At 45.4% G+C, this 22,163-nt stretch overlaps 1 protein-coding gene across 10 annotated transcripts in view; it reads left to right on the top strand.

The window, feature by feature from the left end:
* LOC149355172 (uncharacterized) overlaps nt 1-22,163 on the top strand; it is a 437,737-nt gene that overhangs the window by 39,498 nt on the left and 376,076 nt on the right. For 7 of the 10 annotated variants that reach the window (XR_016291475.1, XR_016291476.1, XM_089583676.1 and 4 more), the window contains 3 exons: nt 2,494-2,711; nt 5,359-5,513; nt 8,868-15,498. Coding sequence is in view for 8 of the 10 variants with exons in the window: in XM_089583676.1 (XP_089439802.1) it covers nt 15,446-15,498 (53 nt within the window). In the remaining 2 variants the exon portion in view is untranslated. The remainder of the gene's footprint in view (nt 1-2,493; nt 2,712-5,358; nt 5,514-8,867; nt 15,499-22,163) is intronic. The other 3 variants (XM_089583672.1, XM_089583673.1, XM_089583671.1) reach the window with 3 other exon arrangements.

The following is a 22,163-nucleotide window of genomic DNA, read 5'->3' as shown; positions in this document are numbered from 1 at the left end:
CGTGGGAACAGTGTCGGTTGATAGGCTGGAATGAAAAATTATGGCTAGAAATTGGGATAAAAGTTCACTATAACGGTGCAAGAACATATCTGGAATTCCGTCTGGACCAGGAGACACTTTTGTTTTCAGATTCAACAACACTGAAAACACACCTGCAGAAGATACAATGGTTGGTTTGGGATGACATGATAGAGCAAGTTGACATAAGACGGAATTTGCTTTCGTGAAAACACTCTGGAAATATCTGTTAAAATGCCCAGCAATGCTTGTTTTATCGGTGATAAGAACGCCATTGTGCAGAATTTGGTCGACAGGTTTGTTTTTCCTGCACAAGTGTCTCTAAAACTTCTGCGGAGCATTCTGAATGAAGCTGGGTAGCGTGTGCTCAAAATAATGTCGTCTTGATTGCCCCACAGCCTGTCGTAGAGCACCTTGCGCAGCTTCAACAGCGTTTCGTTTTAATCGCTTTAGTTTTCGTTTTAGGTGCAAGACTTTACGCGTAATCCAGGGATTATTTTTGCGTGTTTCCTTTACTTTGTTGGGAATAAAATTTTTTAGACAATACGTGCAGATTTTAAAAAATTTATTCATACTACAGTCACTACATGCACTTGCAAAACTCTGTTCAATTATATAGCCCCATCCATCAGGCCTTTACTACTCCTCTTCGCAGATATACACCAAGAGTTAGGAATAATGGATACCTTCTTAATATTGCCTCAAGACAACATCCAATGCCCCCCTGGTACAGCCTCATCTGTATGCGACTTCACATTGACACATATTCGTAAAAAGCAAACACTGCTCTAACACATACTACAAGAGTACCTAGGTCTAAAAGAAAAAAATATCAGCTACACAGAATTTCATGCAGATGGCTCAAAAACTGACAATTATGTTGGAAGAGCTGTTGTACGAGGGAACTGGAGAAAAAATAGTAAGGCTGCCAAACTGCACATTCATTTTTACTGCCATATGCTATGCTGTCTGTGTATCTATAGAAAAATTAATCAATCAGAATATCAAAGCTGCTTAATCTATACTGATTTTCTAAGCTTGTTCATGGCATTACATTTCAGAAATGCAGCTGAAGCCTTAATAGGAAGCATGATTCATAACATTGAAAAAGCCACACTACACGGATGCACAATAAGATTCTGCTGTGTACCGAACCGTGTTAGGACAGTCAGAAATGAGAGAACTGACTAGCATTCTGTGCAAGCTGGGAAGGAGGACATTAAAAAAATGCACATCCCATTCACTAAGCTCTATTACTGAGCCGGAGTACTTGGGTTGGAACCCTACCGTGGCGGCTGCGTTTCGATGGAGGCGAGACGCAAAAGGCACCCGTGTGCTGTGCGATGTCATTGCACATTAAGGATCCTCAGGTGGTCGAAATTATTCCAAAGACCTCCACTATGGCACCTCCTTCCTCCTTTCTTTTTTCACTCCCTCCTTTATTCCTTCCCTTATAGCCTGGTTCGGGTGTCCACTGAGATATGTGAGATAGTTACTGCGTCATTTCCTTTTCTCAAAAACCGATTTTCAATTTCAGTCCCATTCAGAGATTGCATCAAGTTAGTACAGTATGAGTTGAGAGATCAATGGCAGGCTAAATGGAATAATGGAGTAAATACTATGCTGCATCTGGTAAAGCCCATCATAGGAGAATGGAAGACATGCACACACCAAGAATGTTTCTCTGAAGTAATTTTATGTCGTCTTTGTATTGGACACACACACCTGATACTTATAATCGACAAAACAGGACAGACTTCTATGTGAAAAGTGGGGTGGTGAGCTCACAGTAAACCATATTTTATTCTCATGCCACAACTTGAACAACTAAGGAAAAAATATCTTACTCTATTCTGTAATAAACATATCCCTTTCCACCTAAGCTTGATCCTAGAAGATAATGCACTCGTTAAAACTTGATCTGTTTTAGTTTCCTGAAAGAAGCAATGCTTCTAAAGCATTTCTAGTATTTAAAAAAAATCTAACTCCCTCCCACCAAAGAGACACAATAAACCTTGCAATAAGTGTATGATGGCCTTAGTTGCTTTTGTGCCATAAAACCCAACAAAACAAAACAACGCTTTTGATAAACATCTAATTAGGTAGATACATTTCGTACCTATCATGGTGGCTAAATATATGATTAGGTACCTACATTTCCTACCTATCGTGGTGGCTTAGTGGCTTTGGTGTTCGGCTGCCGATCTCAAAGTAGTGTGTTCAGTCCTGGCTGTAGTGCCAATATTTCGGTGAAGGTGAAATTCAAAACTACCCATGTGCAGTGCAATGTTGGCACATGTTGAAGAGCGCTAGAATTAACCCAGAGCCTTTCACTGCAGCGTCCCTGATAGCTCATGCGTCACTTTGTGATGTTAACATCATCACAAAGGGGCACATGAAGTGACACTGGGCAGTGGGCATGAGGATAGCTCTGCAATGCAGCTGACAAACCTGTTCCATTTCCGCCTCTTCCAGCTCGAGGCAGTCTCCAGCCCAGGCTCCTTCGTGGCACCTTATCCATGCTGCAGACAGACAAGTGTAAACTAACGCATGCTCTGCTGACTTACAAGTTGTCACGCTGACTCCAGCCAGTCCCTGTGGCTCCCACTAAGTGACTGGTGCCGTTCACAGCTGGTCATGGGGACAATGCTACAATGCAGCTGACAACTTTGTTCTGCTTCTGGCTGTTTCAGGTTAGTTGCAGTTCTTCTCAACGCTCACATAATGCATTCCCTGTAGTGTTCCCATGCCCACAGCTGCTTTTGAACTATGTGCATGAGTGTTTCTATGTGATGAAACTGTTGTTGTCCATGGATGTTGAGCTGAATCCAGGGCCGAATGACAATGAGGCCTTGAAAACTGCCCCACGGTGCCAAAAATCTTCATATAGTGAAAACGATGTGGTTTTAGCATTTCTTCATGATCTTAGAGACAGATCTTCAAAAATCGAAGGACAGGCACTTATATTTGATTCCTTGCAAAGGTCTCACAGCCAGTCAGAAAGAATTGAGTGGAAGGATGACAGATATCTTGGCCAGGGTTAATTCTTTTTGGTAGTGAACATTGCAGAGTGAAGGGACAGAGACAAACTCTGTATTAGTAGTAGATTCTTTTGGATTTGCAAAATTTACCTTATGTGTTGTAGAAAAATGAAGTATCCAGTATGCCTCTGCTCGAATAATTTATAGACTTTTTTTGCAACCTCTGAGGCCTCCCCGGTGCAGGACACAACACCTGCTTTGTGCTGCCGTAAATCTCGAAGTGCTGCTCGGTCGACAAGTTCGCAGTCGGAATGGTTTCCAACTATGCCTATGCTACACCTGGCCTGCATACTTCAAGGTTACAAGCTGTGCCATTTCACCTTTCCTGCTTTTTTTTTTGTCTCCTCTGTGGCAAACTGCAATTGAAGCATTTGTGTGGACATTCTTTTTTGTCCCAGATATTAGAAAATGATTCCAAGTTGCATCTTCTTCATTGTGATCAGTACACAACATGTGGTACTGTAGATGGCGAAAAGCCTTAGGACAAGCTTTGATGTGAGCAGTGATGAGTTCTATAGATCGTTGGACCATTGAAGGAAATGCGTGAAAGTGCTAGGTGGCATTCAAACCGTATAGTGTAATTAATTCTGGTGACTGGCTATTGGCAGCGGCCACGACAAGCCAGCCCAAGCTCCTTGTGTGCCAGTAGTTACTGAATCTTTAAAACACTGCACTGCACTCCACTGTACAGCATCTCTCATAACCCATATGCAGATCAGGTAGGTTGAACCCCACACCAGTGGTTGTGATAATAATGTGGCTCCTAAATGAAGCTGATCTGCATCATACAAAGCAAAATCTTGCACTTGCAGCTTGGTCTTTCTTTGTTTTCATATAACTTGAAAAACCTACTTTTAGTGCTGCTTGCAATTCAAGGAAGTTCAGATCAGAAATGTTCTGCTCTACATTTACGGTCAGGTATACTGTGCTTTCATAGGTGCATCCTACAAATAAATGTAGCTTTGCGTATACCAGAAACATATTTTTATTATTAGTGCATAACAAAAGGTTGGTTGTTGCGAGCATCTAAGTGTATTCTTAGCTAAAAAAGTGACACTATATTATGGCAGCATCTAGAATGCACTGTAATGGAAGGGCAAGCAGACAGTTTATGCTGTATGGAATGCTTTTGGCTGGAGCCAGGGCCTTGCAATGAGCTCACATTAAGTTTGTCTTCGTGCTGAATTGGCAAGGTCCAATTTTTCTTGCCTTCAGTGCTGGTTCCTTTGCCAGTGTCGTGGGGCCTTGGTGTGCAAATATTTTGCTTCTTTCTTTTTCTTCTTTTGTCAGAAGAAGAAACTTTGTGCAGATAAGAGTGGGAAGAGTTGTTGGTCTTAAACTGATCAAAAGAAGTGTCAAGCTTAAAGAAATAGTAACACGTTTGCAAAAAGATATAAAACACGAAGGTTGCCAATGTTCATTTGGGGTAACATGTATTACGTGTCTGAGGGATGCACTGCTTTCAGTCCATGTCTGCATTGTAGGTGTGACTTCCACAGAATGGTACTTGTCGCAGCCCTTAACTGTTGTTACCCTCAGCCCACAATGCTTGGTGTTGTGCTAGCAGCATGAAACGATTTTAGCCCCTGTTACCAGTGTTCCACAGGTGACCTTGGCATCAGAACGGAGGAGAGCAATGAACCGAACCTAAAAGAACATAAGAAAAGCTTTCCTTCGCCCCCTGGTATCTATACGTTCTGCGCTGCCACTGGAGCAGCACATGTGTCAAGAACAGTGTCTTCATAGTCCTGTGGTAGGTGAGGCCAGTGCATGGCCCGAAGAAGCTGTCCTGCAGCTCGAGAGGTGCATGCGCAGAACTGATGGCACTTGATGAGTGAGGTGACAGTGCCGCGTTAGTTTCCATCATTATGTAATGCGCACGCCAGTGGCACATCCATCAGTGCAGCCATTAAGCCACTCTAATTTGTTCTTTGGCGTAGTGGTCAACAAAATGGAGGTGGCGGTGTCCAGCCCAGGTGAAAGTTAGCACTCTGTGTAGCATGCTGTGGTCCCTCTTCGGTATGTGGCGAGCGCTGATGTCGGGGGTCGCCATTCATAAAAAGTGGGGAAGAAAGCCGAGTGCGCTGTCACTCGCAAAGAAAAGCTAAGGAAAGAAAAACAGCTACTGAGGAATGCTTCTCAAAACTTGAATGTGGTTATCAGTATTTGTGAGGGTGCGCCTTTCCAGCTGGGCATTTCATTGCTTACATCTACTCTCAATGAAGAGATAGCCTGCGAATTTATTTGTCCTTTTGTTACACTTATCTGTTAATATATCTTCGTTGTTTTTTACTTTCAGGGTGCCTGACACGCTGCGTGGCATACTGGGCCCATGGGTTGTCGTACTTGTCTCCAGTTCTGTTTACTTTTCAGAGAAAAGCAGTGCTCATGGAGTGGTTGTTGCTGTTTGCCCTGGTCTACGTCTCAGCTTCTACTGATGCAGGTGAACCCATGGTCTGTTGCCAGTCTTACTTGGGTTATTTTGCATATGCCTCAATACATCCTTGCATATCTTTGTCCTTTTAATGGTATCTACCAGTTTTAATCTGCTTTAGTCTCGAGTCTGCTGAATTTTCTGCTGAGTCTGGACTTTTGACCACAGATGTTTGGATACTGCCTTGGGCAAGGAAGGGTGTGCTAATAATGAGTATAATAACAACATTCTTCACGTCACCAAATGGTTTATGAGGTTAAACGTCCCAAAAATTTGCTGAGGCTATCAGGGACACCGTAGTGGAGGACTCCAGATAATTTTGACCACCTAGGGTTGTTTAACGTGCACTGACATCACACGGTACACGGGCCACTAGAATTTCGCCTCCATCAAAATTTGGTCACCATGGCCAGGATCGAACCCACCTTTTTTCGGGTCAGCAACTGAGCACCATAACCACTGAGCCACCGCGGCGGCTTCTTGTTACCAAATGCCAAGTTCAACATCCAGCCTTGGAGATGGGTGTCATTCACGTGCTTCAGATTTCCCATCATCGGTGCATCATCCAGTTCATGCTGATAGCAATTAATACACCTGTGATGATCCGGTTCGGATATCTTTGTTTGCTGCTGTGAAAAGGATTAAGGCCATTTGGATGAGACTGACTGCATAGTGCATCAAGCACTGGCTCCATAAAGTATGCTTTATGGAGCAATTAATGACTGAGAACAATGGTTAACATCCGCTTGATTTGAAGCATATGAATTTGTAGCAACGCGTTGTTGATGAACAGGTGGCTGGATGTGAAACAGACTGAGATGGCTTCGTTGGTGCGGATCTTGACACAGGCATCACAAAGTCAGACTCTGACGAAGCCATTGTACGCGAAGCAGGAGTGCTGCCCAACTGCAGAGAATCTGATGATGAGGAGGCCAACCTCCCACTAGTTGCTGTAAATGCTTGAGCTACGATTAGTTATAACCTGTCTGTTTACTTACTGCCCTGGCGTGGATATGAAGTTAGTATGACCGCTCTTGAAGGCTTGAAAAGCGCTGTGTTGTGATAAACATAATGAGCTGTTGTAAGAAATCAGTGCCTGTTTCGTTGGACTTCATATTTCTGGCTCTAAAATGAAAAGTCTAATTACTACGAACCTCGGATATAAAGAACGCAATTCGCTTAGCCGTCAGGTTTGTTATAAGTGGGCTCGACTGTACTTCCACTGAACTTGCTCCTTTTGCTTGCATCATTAGCCAGTGCACAGTAGATGGGCACACCTTGCAGGGCTAAGTGCTGCATGAACAGCAATAAGATTTAAGACATTTAAGGGGGAATTTAAGACATCTGAAAAAATATTCTTGCAGTTGTAACGATATCCCAAAAAAAGGTTGGAGTTTGCAAGCATGCCTGGACCGAAAGGAGTATAGACACCTAACTTTTGAGTGCATGTTTTCTTCTTTGTAATGAGGTGTAAGGCATTATTATACGTGGAGTACCATGTGGTATCCTCCTACAACTGCTAAATAATTTATAATCGAATTTCTTTCTCGTGCTCTTTCGGTTTCAACAACCGGACAATGGCTGTGACATCTAAGATAGGTTATAGGTCACGTGAGGCATAAAAAACTGCAATTTAATTGGTGCTTCTTCATACGTTGTCATTCCAGCTCTTGAGGAAGGCTGGCTTCAGCACTGTAATGAATTGATGAAGCAGCGATTATATCGCAGTTTTTCCATGCTTCACGTGTGCTATAGCCTCTTTGATGTCACAGCCATCGTTTGGTTGTTGAAACCGAAACTGAGACAGCTTGACAGAAAAAATTGATGATAAATTATTTAGCGATGTTATGCTTAGTGGTCAAGACCGAGGCCTTCACCGCATGAGGACGAAGTGGGCAGACTACGGAGCGAAGCCTTCAGGAGAGGCAGTAAACTTGAAGATTTATTTACATTTTTACAGCATAAACAGGGAGACCAAAAGTCAGGAAAGAAGCTCTCTGACACACTGTAGATTGCAGCTTTAAATACAGTTGACGTTCCCCAGGAACCTAGCTAGGGGACCCCATGCTGGCCGAGCGTCCAATGGGACTTTAGCCTCTTCATAGGCTCTGCCCTCCCCACATGACCGTGCACACACCACAGAAACACGTGCTGGCAAAGCGGAACTTTGGCGCCCTGCAGTCGCGAACTCTTTGGTTAGCCGCTGGCCGACCAGGCCCAAAGGATTGTTGGCTGCTATGCAGCGATCTTGCCGTTTTGAAACACGAGATCTGACGGCTTGCACCGGTGGACTCCTCAGGAGGGAGGGACAAATCAGCTGTGTCCACCCCCGCTTTGTCGGGCTGCTCAGGGGCACGCAGGCAATGGGTTGGCGCCACTGTTGCCTCTGCTGTTGCTGCCACTCGGTGTCTCCTCCGTTGGTCCACGGGCATGCACAGTTTAGGAGAAGCGCCACATTCAGCATCACCAGCGAAAGGGCTTAGACGCCTTTGTTCATGGCGACGTCGTCGCCAGTAGCCGCCCCACACCAGCGTTTCTTGCGTCTTCCCCGAACCACAGCACTTTTGGTCACGGTAGCTCGATGGCGCCTGCCTGGCTCGCCTGTTTCCGCTGGCTGGGCCTCCAATCACAACAGCGGTCAGAAGCGAATACCACATGGTGATTCATGCATAGTAGTGTCCTCTTTATCATTATAGAGAAGGAAACATGCAAAATGACGGTGTTTCAAAACTCAAGATTGGTCGAAACATTATGGTGTCATCAAAGGCGGGAAGCTACAAAATGGTAACCAGTAATGGTTAGTACTAGTGCTTACTACTGCACCAACTACAGAGTATTAGAACTGAACTGAAATATAATTGTAATAAAATAACATATGATTGGTATAAAATTGAAATATAATTGCGTCCGCCACGGTGGCTCAGTGGTTATGGTGCTCGGCTACTGACCCGAAGGACGTGGGCTCGATCCCGGCCGCAGCGGTCGAATTTCGATGGAGGCCTTTCTTTCCTTCTCCCTGTCCTCTCCGTGTCATTTTATTCCCGCTAACCGCAGCTCAGGTGCTTCAGGCTTCGATGGCAGATGCCGCGGCTAGCAACATCTGTTCCTTCATTTTATATTCTTATTACCAATAACAGCCACTAACAACAAATTCCAGAGGCCCGTGTGCTGTGTGATGTCAGTGCAAGTTAAAGAACCCCAGGTGGTCGAAATTTCCGGGGCCCTTCACTACGGCGTCTCTCATAGCCTGAGTCGCTTTGAGACATTAAACCTCATAAATCAAATCAAATCAAAATATAATTGCAATGCTTTCACATTACTCTCACATAAGTTCCTTAAGTACCCCCACTAATTTCTTTATTCTGCATCCACAGAATTTGGAATTTTCCACTGCAGAAAGTTAGGGGCCTTACTCGAGCTGCAAGAAAAAGCCAACTCTTCCACGACCTTTGGCAAGTGAAGTGAAACGCGTGGCTTCTTCTTTGAGAAAGGCCACATGCATTAATGCATGGGTGGCTTCCTGCGGAATACTGCAGATTATTTGTTCTCGCTACATGGAAGTTGAAGCTTTCTGCTGCAGAAAATTGTGGGCCTTACTCATAGTTTTAACTTCATTTTGCCAAGCCATTCAGTGCCAAATTATTGCTAAGGCTGGCCAGTAAACGGGGTTATATTGTCAGTTACTACCCACTTTGGTGACCTAAACCTTACAGAAATGTCCCTGAAGTGTCATACAGGCCGTTTATGTGTAGCACTTGGTGTGATAGCACCTACAAGCCACCTTGATTTTGTGCCTGTAAGCATGGCGAGCATGTTTATCTCAAATGGTCTTGGGCTCTTTAGATGTACACATTTCCAGCATTCACTTGGCTCAGGCCAAGACACTGGTTTTGTCTGTGCTGGCATTGAGAGTCCTGCAGGCACTGTGCAAGTTGGCGAGCACAGTTTGCTATAGCAGCACCCATGCCTTGCTACCAGACCGCAGGCCTATCTTGGCTTTCATGACGGCCATCCCCTGCTGTGTTTGATGAGCAACTAGGTCTAAGATGTGCTTCTGAGCTGAAATGATACAGTGGCTTATTTTCTCCAGTTCGGGAGATCTGTGCATTCTAAGCTCATTACGTCTTTGCCAGAATGGTGGCTGTAAACAAGAGACCGACACGTGCGTTAGCCATAGAACAACTGCCGTTTATTGCCTGCACCCCGGAAGTGCCCGAGCACGTTGCCAGACTGGCTGGTGTGAACCGTACAGTTTTAGCGGTCACCGATATAGTGGCGAAGCCTTGTTTGGGGTGCTTTGAGGCCGTCCTTCTTTGACGCTCTGCAGCCCTTGGCTTTTGAGTTTGGTTGCTGCTAGTGCACTGTGGCAGTTACTTGTCCAACGCTGTCAGCTATTCCAGATGTGAGATTGAGATGACAAGCTCCAAAGGCGCTTTCACTCAGTACAGTTGAACCTGGATACATCGAACCCAAAAGGGATCACGAGATAGTTTGATATCTGGGCAATTCTATGTATAAAAAAGCGGCAATAGGTAAGTTTATGTGCAGCCTAGAAGCGTGAATACATTGCTCCTATGCTGGTGACACGCTCTTTGCCGCGACATGCAGCACACCGCTCGCTAGGTGCTGTGTTGCTTCTCATTGAGCTGCAGTGGGCATTGCTTTGGAACTACGTGTTGCCTGTAGTAAGATGCTTAATCTTGTTGCCAGCACACAGTGAGTAGAATAGTCTCGTTAAATTATTGTACAGTTGGTTTCCACGATGCCTTTGTAGCAAAGTACGCCAGGCGAGGGCCGCCACTAGGCTTAGTTTAGTTGGCTTCACCACATGACAGCGATGTGGCTTGGAAACTGAGTACAAGAGATCAAAGGCCACCCTCAAGCACATCCTACTTTCTCCTCGTCTCACGGTTTCCCCATGCTAGCACTGCCAGCTAGTTCCCATGGCCCCACGGCCGACCTGCCTCTGCACGCAAAACGTGATCAAAGAGCATCGTTAGAAGTGCGACTTGCAGGGACATGGTGAGCCATTCAGTAAATTTGATGTTCTGCTGAACGTGAGTGTGATAAAAGTGAGTAATAGTGGTATACTTTTTCATAGGATTTTCAAGGGGATGTTTTGATTGTTCAATATAAACAATAATTCGATACGTCTGACTTCGAAATGTCCAGGCTTGACTGTAGCAGCCTTCTATGGCATCTGCGCTGGCATTGATCATCCTATTTGGGGCTAAGTGGTGTGAGTGAAAGTTAAAGCGTCCATCACTGGTGGCTTGAAGTGGTCATGGCTGAAATTTCCTTGCCTCCATGAAGAGCATTCAGCAGTGGCTTGTGGTCAATTACTGGGGCAAAGCTGCAGTAGAGCAGGTAGTCCTTGATGCGCATGATGCCAAAAATGTGGCTAATGCCATCTTTCCGAAATGTGAGAGATTAGCTCTGCTGATTTGAGGGTTCAGGATGCAAATGCTAGTGATAATTCCATATCCCAGCCCCTTCTTGATGAGAAACCAAGGCACCACCTAATGGTGAAGCATTGCAGGCTAAATATGTAAGTTCTGTCGACAGGTAACAGTGCGCTAATGCCTTTGTTTCTATGGTGGCTTCTTTACTTTTAGTGAAGACTTTTTATTGTTTATCTGTCCACTACTAGCAGTTTTCGTGATGTTACTGTGCATAGAAGGGTGCGAACAGGATAGACAGGCTCAGTAGAAACTTTCCACAGTACTAAAGGAGTCCTGTGCACAACCTTGGCTCACTAACTTCTGGGCTTGGAAGCTTCATGGATCAGTGCTTTTTCTCAGTTGCTGGAGTCCAGCCGCATTGATCTCTTGACGTAAGCAGGAGACGGTTTCAAGAACTCGTACTTCTTTTGCGTGAGTTTCAGCTCTGGCTCTGATACTTTGCAGAACTTTGCGCATGCTTTCAAGGTGCCCACTGTCAGCTCTGCTTTCCACCAAGATGTAATGTCAGTACCAAGGTGCTTGAGGTGCCAGGAAAGGTTTTCTCTGTTGACTTGTGTAAGAATGGGAATGTTTTTATCACTGTTGGATTCACATCTAGCTTTTAGTCACCACAATTTCTCACACTTTGGAGATACCCAATCGGAACAGTTCAAGGAGGTGATGGTGCCTTCTTATTCCAGATACTGAAGTTCTTGCTCCACCTTGTCTCAAAATGCATATGGCACTGAGCACGGTCTTAAATACAGTGTCTTCACATCTGCTCAAATGTCAACATGTGCTGATGGTCCTTTCTTTGCACTGCAGCCGATTTTAAAGACCTCCTTAACTCCTGGAGCATTTCCAGAACTTTGCCTTCAGTGGCACCTTCTTCCAGTTGCACTGACTGTATTTAATGTACTTGTCTTAGCAGTAGGTTAGATGTGGTTAGCCAATATATAGTGGCTGGCTTGTTGGTTACACATCTTGACAACAGCGCAGTTGGAACACGGACAAGAAAGACTGACACAAACACAGGCGCTGGCTGACAACATGGTTTATTGCCTTGAACTGGCTTATATAGGCCCAGTCCCGTGACAACACAGGAAAACAACTCACTTCCCGCCAATCTCTGTAGCACAAGTTAGGGCTCTAGCAAGGAGCTGCTAAAGGTGTGTGCTACTTATACTTTTCGCAATAGTACCTACATTGACAGTCAGTTGCCTGTGCTGATGCATAGTTCTTTGCATGCAGTTTATTTTGTGTCCACCTTGGTTAGCACAGAAAAGGTACCTTACTACTTAATAAATAATGCCCTGGTACAGCGATAAGCAACCAGACTGTAAGCCTGGCACAAATACAGTTCTAGATGATGAAAGAGAGGGGGGGGGGGGACTATTGAAAGAATGTAGAAGGTATGTATTTACTTGGAACAGCAAGATCAGAACACAAAAAATTCACGCTTTATGTTTTGGAGTGTGAGGAGCTTGTTTCTGGAAACTGCATATAATGAGGCTTGTCACATAAGGTGCTATGAAAATTCTTGACAAAATGAGCCCAAGGAGCCATGTATGATTGCTGTGGAGTGTGTTTCGTAGCAGGCATCAAAGTGACAATTTGCAACTCAAATTTTTCAAGCAGAAAAGTGCCCTAATGAACCAAACCCACACTAAAGCAGCTTCTCTTCATTTATTTCTTGCATTGTTTTTTGTTATTGGAATGAGAGCACTCCAGCCAGCATGTGTACTGCAATATACACATATGTCCATACAAGGCAAACCAATGGCTCGAGTTAGCGTATGTGTTGTACTTCCTGCTTAGTATACATGCATTTTTTTTCCGGTGACCCAAGTGCGCAGTTGTATGTCCTCTGAACCGTCTTACCCTACAAGTTTTAAATGTTAATAAGCTCATTAGGAAGTATCGCTAAGTGATGATCTACCTGAAATACCAGCTGTATTTTTGGGGTTCCTTATGCCTTGCACGTACTTGAGTGCTTGTAAAAAATGCAAGTAAAATTTTGGATTTAATGTTTTTTTACCCACTGTTGAGATGAGAGGAGAAGACTGAAATTTTTTTTTCTTTGCAGTTGTCTCGAACTTAATTCATAGGTACAATTTTTGCTTTCTTCTTTGCTACGTGGAGAGCATATTTTGTCAGTCTATGTTAATAGATGCCACTTGAATCTGAGAAGAGTATGAGCCATTTTGGCTGAAATCTGCCTTTATATGTGCCAAACAAAATTCTGCTGCACTGTCATTATGTAAACAACTGCAAGTACTGAATGCCTGCATGGTAGCTCTCCACAACACAAGACAGTGTGTCGTTGCAGCTCAGATTTTGTGTTCACAGAGCACTGATGAAACCGCATTTTGTAATCTCCTGGAATATGGTGTACACATTATTTAAAATGCATTAAGTTACAGAGGATAGGCATTGCTACATCCAGAAAGACTCAAAAGGCCTACTCCCTTTTTTTTTCTTGCAGATCTGCTGATCACGAATATCTGAAATAGGCTCTGTTGAAGGCTGCGGCTTGATCCACATGCATGAAAACAAAGATCATATGTGCAATGTTCTATTTTTCCTGATGGCGTGGTCATTGAAGTGGCCACATAAAAAATTCACATTTGTCGATGCAGCTGGCAATGGGTCTGGCAGTGTCTACCGTGCTTGGCATAAGTGCATTTTCTCATTTCGGGCCAAGGTTTATGTTCACAAAAGTCCAGAATTTAGGTTCAAAGTGCATTATTACATGAGAGAGATATGAACACATGCCCTGTTTTCCAGAATGACAGCAAAAGCAACTGTTGCTGATCACTTGCACCAGCAATATTGCCTATTTTTATGCTTTCATTCATCAGCATAGCGACTCCCATTATGTGTGTGCCTACGAGGCTTGTTCCCTGCTGTGTTGTTGATTCCAAAAGCATATAAGGTGTTTGCAATGATTTCCTCATTGTACAGCCAAGCTGAACGCAGTAATAAGCCACTCCACAGCGAACTTCCCTTGCAGCGGCAACGCTTGAATTGAAAACAAAAACAAAGGAGCCTCCCTGGGTGTCGCCATGACCATCGCGCTGCATTAAAAGAAGCAGCCAGTTGCTTTCACATGGGGGGTGTCAGCAAGAGTAAGGTGATGCCACATAGGCTGTTTTAAGAGCATTACAATGCTCTCAGTTTCAGTTATGCCTGCGTAGATGTGTCCACATAGTGGATACTTTGAGAATACGTCCTCAGGTGTAGCATAATGCAAGCAAGATATTTGCTCAGATTTTTTTTTGCATTATAGTTGAATGCCTTATAACGGACGTGGGCTGAAAAAATACTGCTGCCTTGTGTAAAAAGTCCGTACCTCCTAATATTTGTATAAATCTTTATGCTAAAGGAAGGGAAATGTACATGAGAACCTATTGATGGCCGACAGGATTTATTTATGGCCACGTGCCAACGCTGAGCTCTCACGGTGCATAACGTTCAGCTGGTGATTGCGGCATCGGCGATTGGCAGTAAGCGCTTATTGCACATGATTGCAGTCCCAGCTGTCATGTTCGTATCATCTGTAGTAGCACAGGACAGTTTTCGAAATGCCTGAAATAATGCATGTTACACAAATGCGCTTCTGCCCAGGAATTTTATGAATTTGTGTCGTACCGAAATTTGTATTAAGCCATGTCCTTGTTATTTAGTTCCTGCTTTACCTGCAAAAGCTGCTGTTTATTTCTTCCTGCCTGCTAGTCATACTAGCGCCCGAGAATAGTTTGTGCTCCCAGTCTGCACCACAGCTGTGCATGTTGGAGAGTTTTTTTGTGCACTTTGTTGCAGAAAAGTGCAGTAAACCGTCATCAATTGAAATGTGTAAAAATGAAATATTTCAGCGTAAATGAGGTTACAAGACAAGAGAAGCACCCAAATTTTTATTGTGCTGCAGCAAATTTTCTAAATTTAAGCCTTCTGTTTAGCTTTGATTTTGCGACTCAGAACATGGCTATACAAACTCAGCACTTAAATAAGTCACCTGCCACTGTGGCTCACTGTCTTTGGCGTTTGGCTGCTGTAAGCCCAAGGTTGGATCCAATCCTGGCCTTAGTGATGACGTTTCAATGAAGGCGAAATGCAAAACCCCCTGTGTGCTGTTATACATCAGTGTGTGCGAAAGAACCCCTATGTGGTCGAAATTATCCTGGAGCCCTCCTCAATGACGTCCATCATAGCTCATGTTCATAACATGTGAAATTCTGGAATGTGGTTGATGTCCGTGAACCAAGTGCTGGCAAACTTCTTGACCAGAGTGATGTTCCTATTAGCCACGCTGACTGTGTTGTTCTCACACACCACACCTACTAGTTATTCCCTTTTCATAGCCTAAATTTTTTTCCTGTGTATCATTTCTATTCATTCCTTAAGTATTGATCGTTTGACTCAGAAACTAATGGTCTTTTTTTTTTTGCAGGAGTCAGTGGTATACATTCAGTCTTTGGAGAGCATAGCAGCATACTTATCTGTGATACTTCATGCAACCTTCAGCCATTCCTTGCAGAACTGCACTGTACCAAATGATAGGAAGGTAGGAAAGGTGGTTCCACTTGATCAATCAAGCGTCACATACTCATTTTTAAACTATCGGTTCTTATCATTAATTAGCATTGAATGTATACATCTTCAGCATATAAGGGAGTAATTACTTATTGACATCCACCTGAGCGCAGCCATACGGCTACAAAGGGAAGCTATACAGCTTTCTCAGAAATTTCGTAGTTAAAGAAAAATTCGTCCTGGTCCAGGGATCGAACTCGGGACCACCGCTTCACCAGAGCAGTTGCTCTACCAATTGAGCTAACCGGGATGGCAAGCTTATGGTAGGGCGAGAGCGAATTGATCAATAACTCGAAGTGGGAACAGTGTTGGTCAGATGTTTAGGGGAAATCCCCAAGGTGGAGTAGATTTGTAATAAGGGAGTAATTACTCATTGGCATCCACCCGAGCGCAGCCATACGGCTACAAAGGAAAGCTATACAGCTTTCTCAGAAACTTCGCAGTTAAAGAAAAATTTGTCCTGGTCCGGGGATCGAACTCGGGACAACCGCTTCACCGGAGCAGTCGCTCTACCAATTAAGCTAACCGGGACGGCAAGCTTATGGTTCGATCCCCGGACCAGGACGAATTTTTCTTTAACTACGAAGTTTCTGAGAAAGATGTATAGTTTTCCTTTGTAGCCGTATGGCTGCGCTCAGGTGGATGTCAATCAGTAATTACTCCCTTATTACAAATCTACTCCACCTTGGGGGATTCCCCTAAACATTTGACCAACACAGTTCCCACTTCGAGTTATTGATCAATTTGCTCTCGCCCTACCATAAGCTTGCCGCCCCGGTTAGCTCAATTGGTAGAGCGACTGCTCCGGTGAAGCGGTGGTCCCGAGTTTGATCCCCGGAGCAGGACGAATTTATCTTTAACTACGAAGTTTCTGAGAAAGCTGTATAGCTTTCCTTTGTAGCCGTATGGCTGCGCTCAGGTGGATGTCAATGAGTAATTACTCCCTTATTACAAATCTACTCCACCTTGGGGGATTCCCCTAAACATTTGACCATCTTCAGCATATATATTTGCACCATATTCCTCAGATCAAATTTCTTCTTCATGTCAACTTTGGCTCAGAAAGTTTTTTCTTTTGAAATGTAGCTTGCGTCTGTAAAACCCATTGTGCCTCCTTATTTTTTTTCTTTTAAAATGGCACATTTATTGCACATCAAGAGGAATGAATGGAATAAAACCTTCACAGCATTTTGTATTTCACAAGCGCATGCGAGAGGAGTGTAACTTGGCTCATATTGTCACATAGTGGGGACTGCAGTCGGGCGAACAGGAAAACAGCGAGAATGTCTTCGAAACGAAACTCTTTATTCGGGCTGACTTGCGCCCGCAAAGAATTTAATCACTCGGCGGCGGCGTAGCAACAAGCGTACTTGGCGGTCGTTGAATAGAATGACCGCCGCTGTCGGCCATGCTCTTTTTAAAGCTGATAGTGAACCTTCGAGATAATGCTTTAGAAGTTACTAGAACATTCTGGCGCAAACTAGAGACGGCTCCGTCCGGTTGCGATCAATCGAGGTAATTCTAGGCGTGTCTTGCATCACAAACGAAGCGATAAAGCAGCGTGCCGGCAGCCTTGAAGCATGAACAAATAAACAACAAACAAACGCTACAAAGATTCGCGGCATTATTCTGTCAGTGACGCTCATACCTAGATGTGAAGGACTGGATGTAATGAATCGACATATGCACACAAGCAATGAGATTGCAGACTCTAAATGCTTTTATTTGGGGAACCATTTGAAGCATGTTAGAGAAACATGTGGCAGTAGCTGCCCCATTCGACGTGCCCCGCATGAGAATCGATGCATGGACTTCGACAGGACACTCGTCATGTGCCGCACTGGACTGATACAGTGAATCATCACCGCCACATGGTTCCATCTTCAGCATGCTATGATCTGGAGAGACGAAACGATGGCCAGGCTGTCAGCCATCACAGAAGCTCTGCACCGGCATGTGGTTCAGCTCTGACTGAGCCAGATACTTTGGGGCTGTTGGGTACCTTTTGCAATCATCGTGGCGGGCACAATGGACACAGCTGTGTAAGGCTTAGCGGGCTGTACCACGGCACCTCCGCATTCTTCGCCAGGTCATGATCCGGCGCTGGCCTCGTAAGCCGTGAGTTTGGCCTTGGTGACTGCGACTCATTTTTTTAGGGTGTATGCATTGAGTGGCCACGTTTCTCAGCTGCATGCATCTCAGGATGTAGTGGTCCTTGGGGCTGTCATTGTAGTCGCAGACCTTCATGGCCGTAAGGACCAGGAGCTTGTCGGCGATGACCTCCTGCATCTTTGCTCACTAGAGAGCTTTCTTAATTAACGACCGGGACGCGTTGATTTGAGTTGCCTGCCGAGCAACTTAAGCAACAAAACTTTTCGGGCGATTCCCGGTGCAACTGCCATTCTCCATATCAATGGACGATGAACCCCTCCATCTCCCTCACCCTTGCTGGACAGCACATCTCCCGCGTTGACTCTTGTCGCATCCTGGGTATGCCACTCACCTCCAACACTTTCACCTCTGCCATTAATCAGTCCATACGCACATTCCATTAAGTCACACATTTACTCCGCCGCGTAGTCTTAAAACATGCCGGCCTCTCTGACACACACCAGCCGCCTTGCTCAAGCGCTGGCCCTGAACAAATTCATGTACTACATCCCTTACTGCCCCCTTACTGGCACACAACAAGACAAACTAATCCGGGCCCTCAATACATCATACAAAGCAGCACTAGGACTCCGCCCATAGGCTTCTACAGGCACCCTGTACAGAAGAAGCCTTTTCCACCCCCTTCAAACCCTCCTTAACCTGCACCGGGAGAGAGAATTCATCCGCCTGTCCAGCCCACCAACTGGGCGGTAGAAACTATCCCAGACTCCCTACGCACCCATCTCTTTCCCGGACCTACCGCAGACTCCGATCACCCCCCCTAATCTCCACCTTGCATCCATTTCACGCAGCATGTCCACACACACACACGCAGGCCATCGCCAAGCATACGCATACAACCACAAGCCACCCTTGTACACTGTGACGGTTGCCTACACAGACGCCTGCAGCAGCCTTCTTCCTCCACCCTTCCCTCTCTGCAACCAGCACTCACACAACCAGTCCATACACCTCCCCACCCTGCACTCTCGCCCTAGAATTACATCGCCGATGCTATCACACACCATGGCTGGTCTCGACGTGCGCGCGAGCTTGTGCTTTGAGACCGGCCGTGCGCACACTTTGCCACCATACCCCCGCCCGCGCATACGTTGCCTATACAGACTCGCAAGCAGCTTTGCGTGCCTTCCACGAAAGAGCTCTCCCTCCTACCCAATCGGCCTGAGAGGCCACCCTCACTGCATTGAGCCCACGACCGGTGATCCTTTTCGGTGGATGGTCACTTAGGCATTCCCGGCAATGAGCTGGCTCACTAGCTTGCCTGCGATACTATACACCAGGCGCCGGTGATCCTGTGGACGAGCCCACTGACAGAGCAGGCGGTCAGGACTTATAATCTCACTGTCAATGAATACTACACACAGCTAAAATTTGACTTAGCTGATTTACTATCTCCACACCCATCCTTATCGATCCATGAAGCTTGCATTCTTCCCCGAATGCCAAACACCAGCCAAACTTTATTTCTACCAGTACGCTTTCACATCTCAGTGCCCAAACTGTCCACACATATACGCAGACATAGAACACTGCCTTACCCAGTGCCACTCAGCCTGACTCAGCCTTCAAGTCCCCCACCTGTCCTTTCCCCCACCCCAACCATGGCCCGTCTGGCTCGCCTCCCAGGATTTGAAACTGCAACGCGCCCTCATCACCTTGGCCCAGGACCTATTAAACGGATAGCATAAAGGCTGTTTTAATAAAAGTGTTACACCACCATAACGACCACCATCTTTAGTGGAGCAAAAAAAATCAAACAAATAAAAACAATGAAATGATGGCAACGCAGTATCATTCCTTAACTAGTGGTTTTCTAATGTGCACTGACGTCGCACAGCATACGGGTATCTTTTGCGTTCCGCGTCCATCAAAATGCGGCCGCCTCAGCCGGAATGCTATTTCGCGTCCTCAGACTCTAGCCGAACGCATAACCATGTCAGCGGTGGGTAAGGCCGCCATGCACCGCCATGTTTCCTAGCCTGCCCTTCCGTCATCGTTGCCATGGCAACGAGCCCGGCCGCGGTTCAGTTGCCGACGGTAAGCAGCGTGCGGTAGCGCATGCCGGACGGAGCCGTGCAGTACGCCAAGCTTTTAACTTTCTCCATGGTGCCAAGCAACTCGGCGCAGTAGTATATATGCAGTAGCGAACGAGGCGCCGTTTGCGAGGCGCTTGCAAACCGTTCGCCGATGACTTGTTCGAGCAAGTGCCATTGTATGTGGTCCCGTGCATCCCGCCATTTTCACGCTGCGAACAAACGCCAGCGTGCTCGCGTCCGTACCAAGCAGGTAAGTTGGAAGTCCCTTAATTACGCTCAGCATTGGCGCTTCAGGAGCTTTCGTCAGTGTTTCGCAACTATGACGGAAGCCAACAGTCAGTTTTTCCCTGTTATGTATCCGCAAACATGGGAGCGATGGCGTGCATCCGGGTAGTTGAGAAGCCCCGTCCCGCGTTTTCATTATTTTTTCTCGGATGTCCGCATCGGATGCAAAAGCGATGCGCCGAATGGCAGAGAGATGGCGGCCAACCGATCGCGAGGGGTGTGAAAACTGCTGTCTCGACGATTGCCGCCGACGCAGTACTTTTATCGGCGCGCGAGTGCAGTCAGTGCTGTTTTGTCTGCTCGCGGTAATTTGGTTGGTGTGAAGTGAGCCCCGCCTGAAAACGAACGCGAGGAGCGCGTTGGTAAGCAGTGTGGTGCTTTTTAAATAATGGGCAGGTGTTCATTTCATATCCCCTCCGAATATTAATCGTTACTAGTTTTTGTTTTGCGAATTGTTAGCAAGTATGGAGAGTTAAGGTCCCGATGCCAGGTCCCGCACCGAAAGCTGCGCAATAGGCTACGCGAGACGCTGCGGTGGTGGTGACATCGCACGCTAGCACACGGGCATTTTCGCATTTCGCGTTCATCGGAAGGTCCTGTGTCCTTGGTCTCAGCAGCGGCCGTAGCCACAATCCTCGCCGTAAGTGTACTTTTGCCTGTGAAGCGCTTCTGGTGCCATTTTAAGCTTTGTGAGGGAATTTGGTGCCTCAGCTTCGTTTTTTTTTGTTTTGCGAAAGAATACTGATGGATTTCAAAATATTTTGTTCCTATATCTTGGGCTGCTCGCCAGCCGTAGAACTGGTTATCATTTTCTGCCACCAAGCTTCTCTCTCATTTTTGGACTTAGTGTAATTTTAAAGGGAGCCAGTAAAAGCATATCAATAGTTTTCATACAATTTTGGCCGCCGCGGTGGCTCAGTGGATACGGTGCTCGGCTGCTGACCCGAAAGACGCGGGTTCGATCCCGGCCGCGGCGGCTGGAATTTCTTTGGAGGAGAAATTCTAGAGGCCCGTGTACTGTGCGATGTCAGTGCACGTTAAAGAACCCGAGGTGGTCGAAATTTCCGGAGCCCTCCACTACGGCGTCTCTCATAGCCTTAGTCGCTTTGGAACGTTAAACCCCTTAAACAAACCAACCATCATACAATTTTGCTTATGTTGTTGGTTTCATGGGACATCCGATTATAAAAAACCCCTTAAACAATACCAACCATCATACAATTTTGCTTGTGTTGTTGGTTTCATGGGACATCCGATTATCTAATTCTGCTCATAGAAGTAAATGACCTGAAGAAAGGTGCTGTTGGTATTAAGGTGCACAGAAATGCCGTGTTCTCATCTGCAGGGTAAATTCCCTCTAGTGCTCTTGTGAAGCTCTTTAATAATGAATGCAGCCCTGGTCGAGCGCCTTCTCAGGCAGCAGTGATGTGTTTGATTCTGTTAGCAATTTTAAAAGGGCACTGAGGACAACTCCATCCAACTTCTGTTTGTAGTAAAAATGGATACTGTGGTGCTTTTCAGGTGTGTTATTGTTTGTCCAGCAGAAGACACAATTATTGGAGAAAAAATTGATTCAAAATGTTCCCCGCTACATTTAATCTTATAGGGCTCTGATATCTGTTGTGAAGTGAATAGCAGTGCAGCCTAAGCTGTGGGTTAAACTGTCGACCCATCGGAGTTTACTTGTGAAATTGACTGACCATCGCTTTTCTTTTTTTTTGCCTTTTCTTGTTGACAAAAGGTTCGCTTTCAGCGAAAGCTGCATCATGGTAGTTAGATTAGTTAGAATTGTTTGATAGCTAGCAAGACTGCCAGGTCTATTGCACTAAACTGGCGGGTGGCTAAGGCTGATGCTTGTGCTACTTGTTCTACGATAAGCAGAAAATACTCAAAGTAGAAATTTTTTATTTCACCTTTTAACCGTGCTGATTGTTAATGTCACTTTTTTTTGTTGATGGAAAAACTGTATTGATTGGTAATGGCTTTTCGATGCCTTTGCTTTTGTTTCCCAGGAAAGCTATTTTGTTGCCCGTTGTGAGCATTGCAGTCTGCATGAGAATGGAAGTGAAATGGCATGCTGTATTTGTAAGGTTACTTTTGTACAAGTGTTTTTCATGTTGCCTGTGCATGCTGGTTAAGAATC

The sequence above is a fragment of the Amblyomma mixtum genome, chromosome 3, assembly GCF_055824585.1.
Source record: "Amblyomma mixtum isolate Tamu chromosome 3, ASM5582458v1, whole genome shotgun sequence".
NCBI classification, from domain to species: Eukaryota; Metazoa; Arthropoda; class Arachnida; order Ixodida; family Ixodidae; genus Amblyomma; species Amblyomma mixtum.
This window is presented reverse-complemented; position numbering and strand designations above follow the sequence as displayed.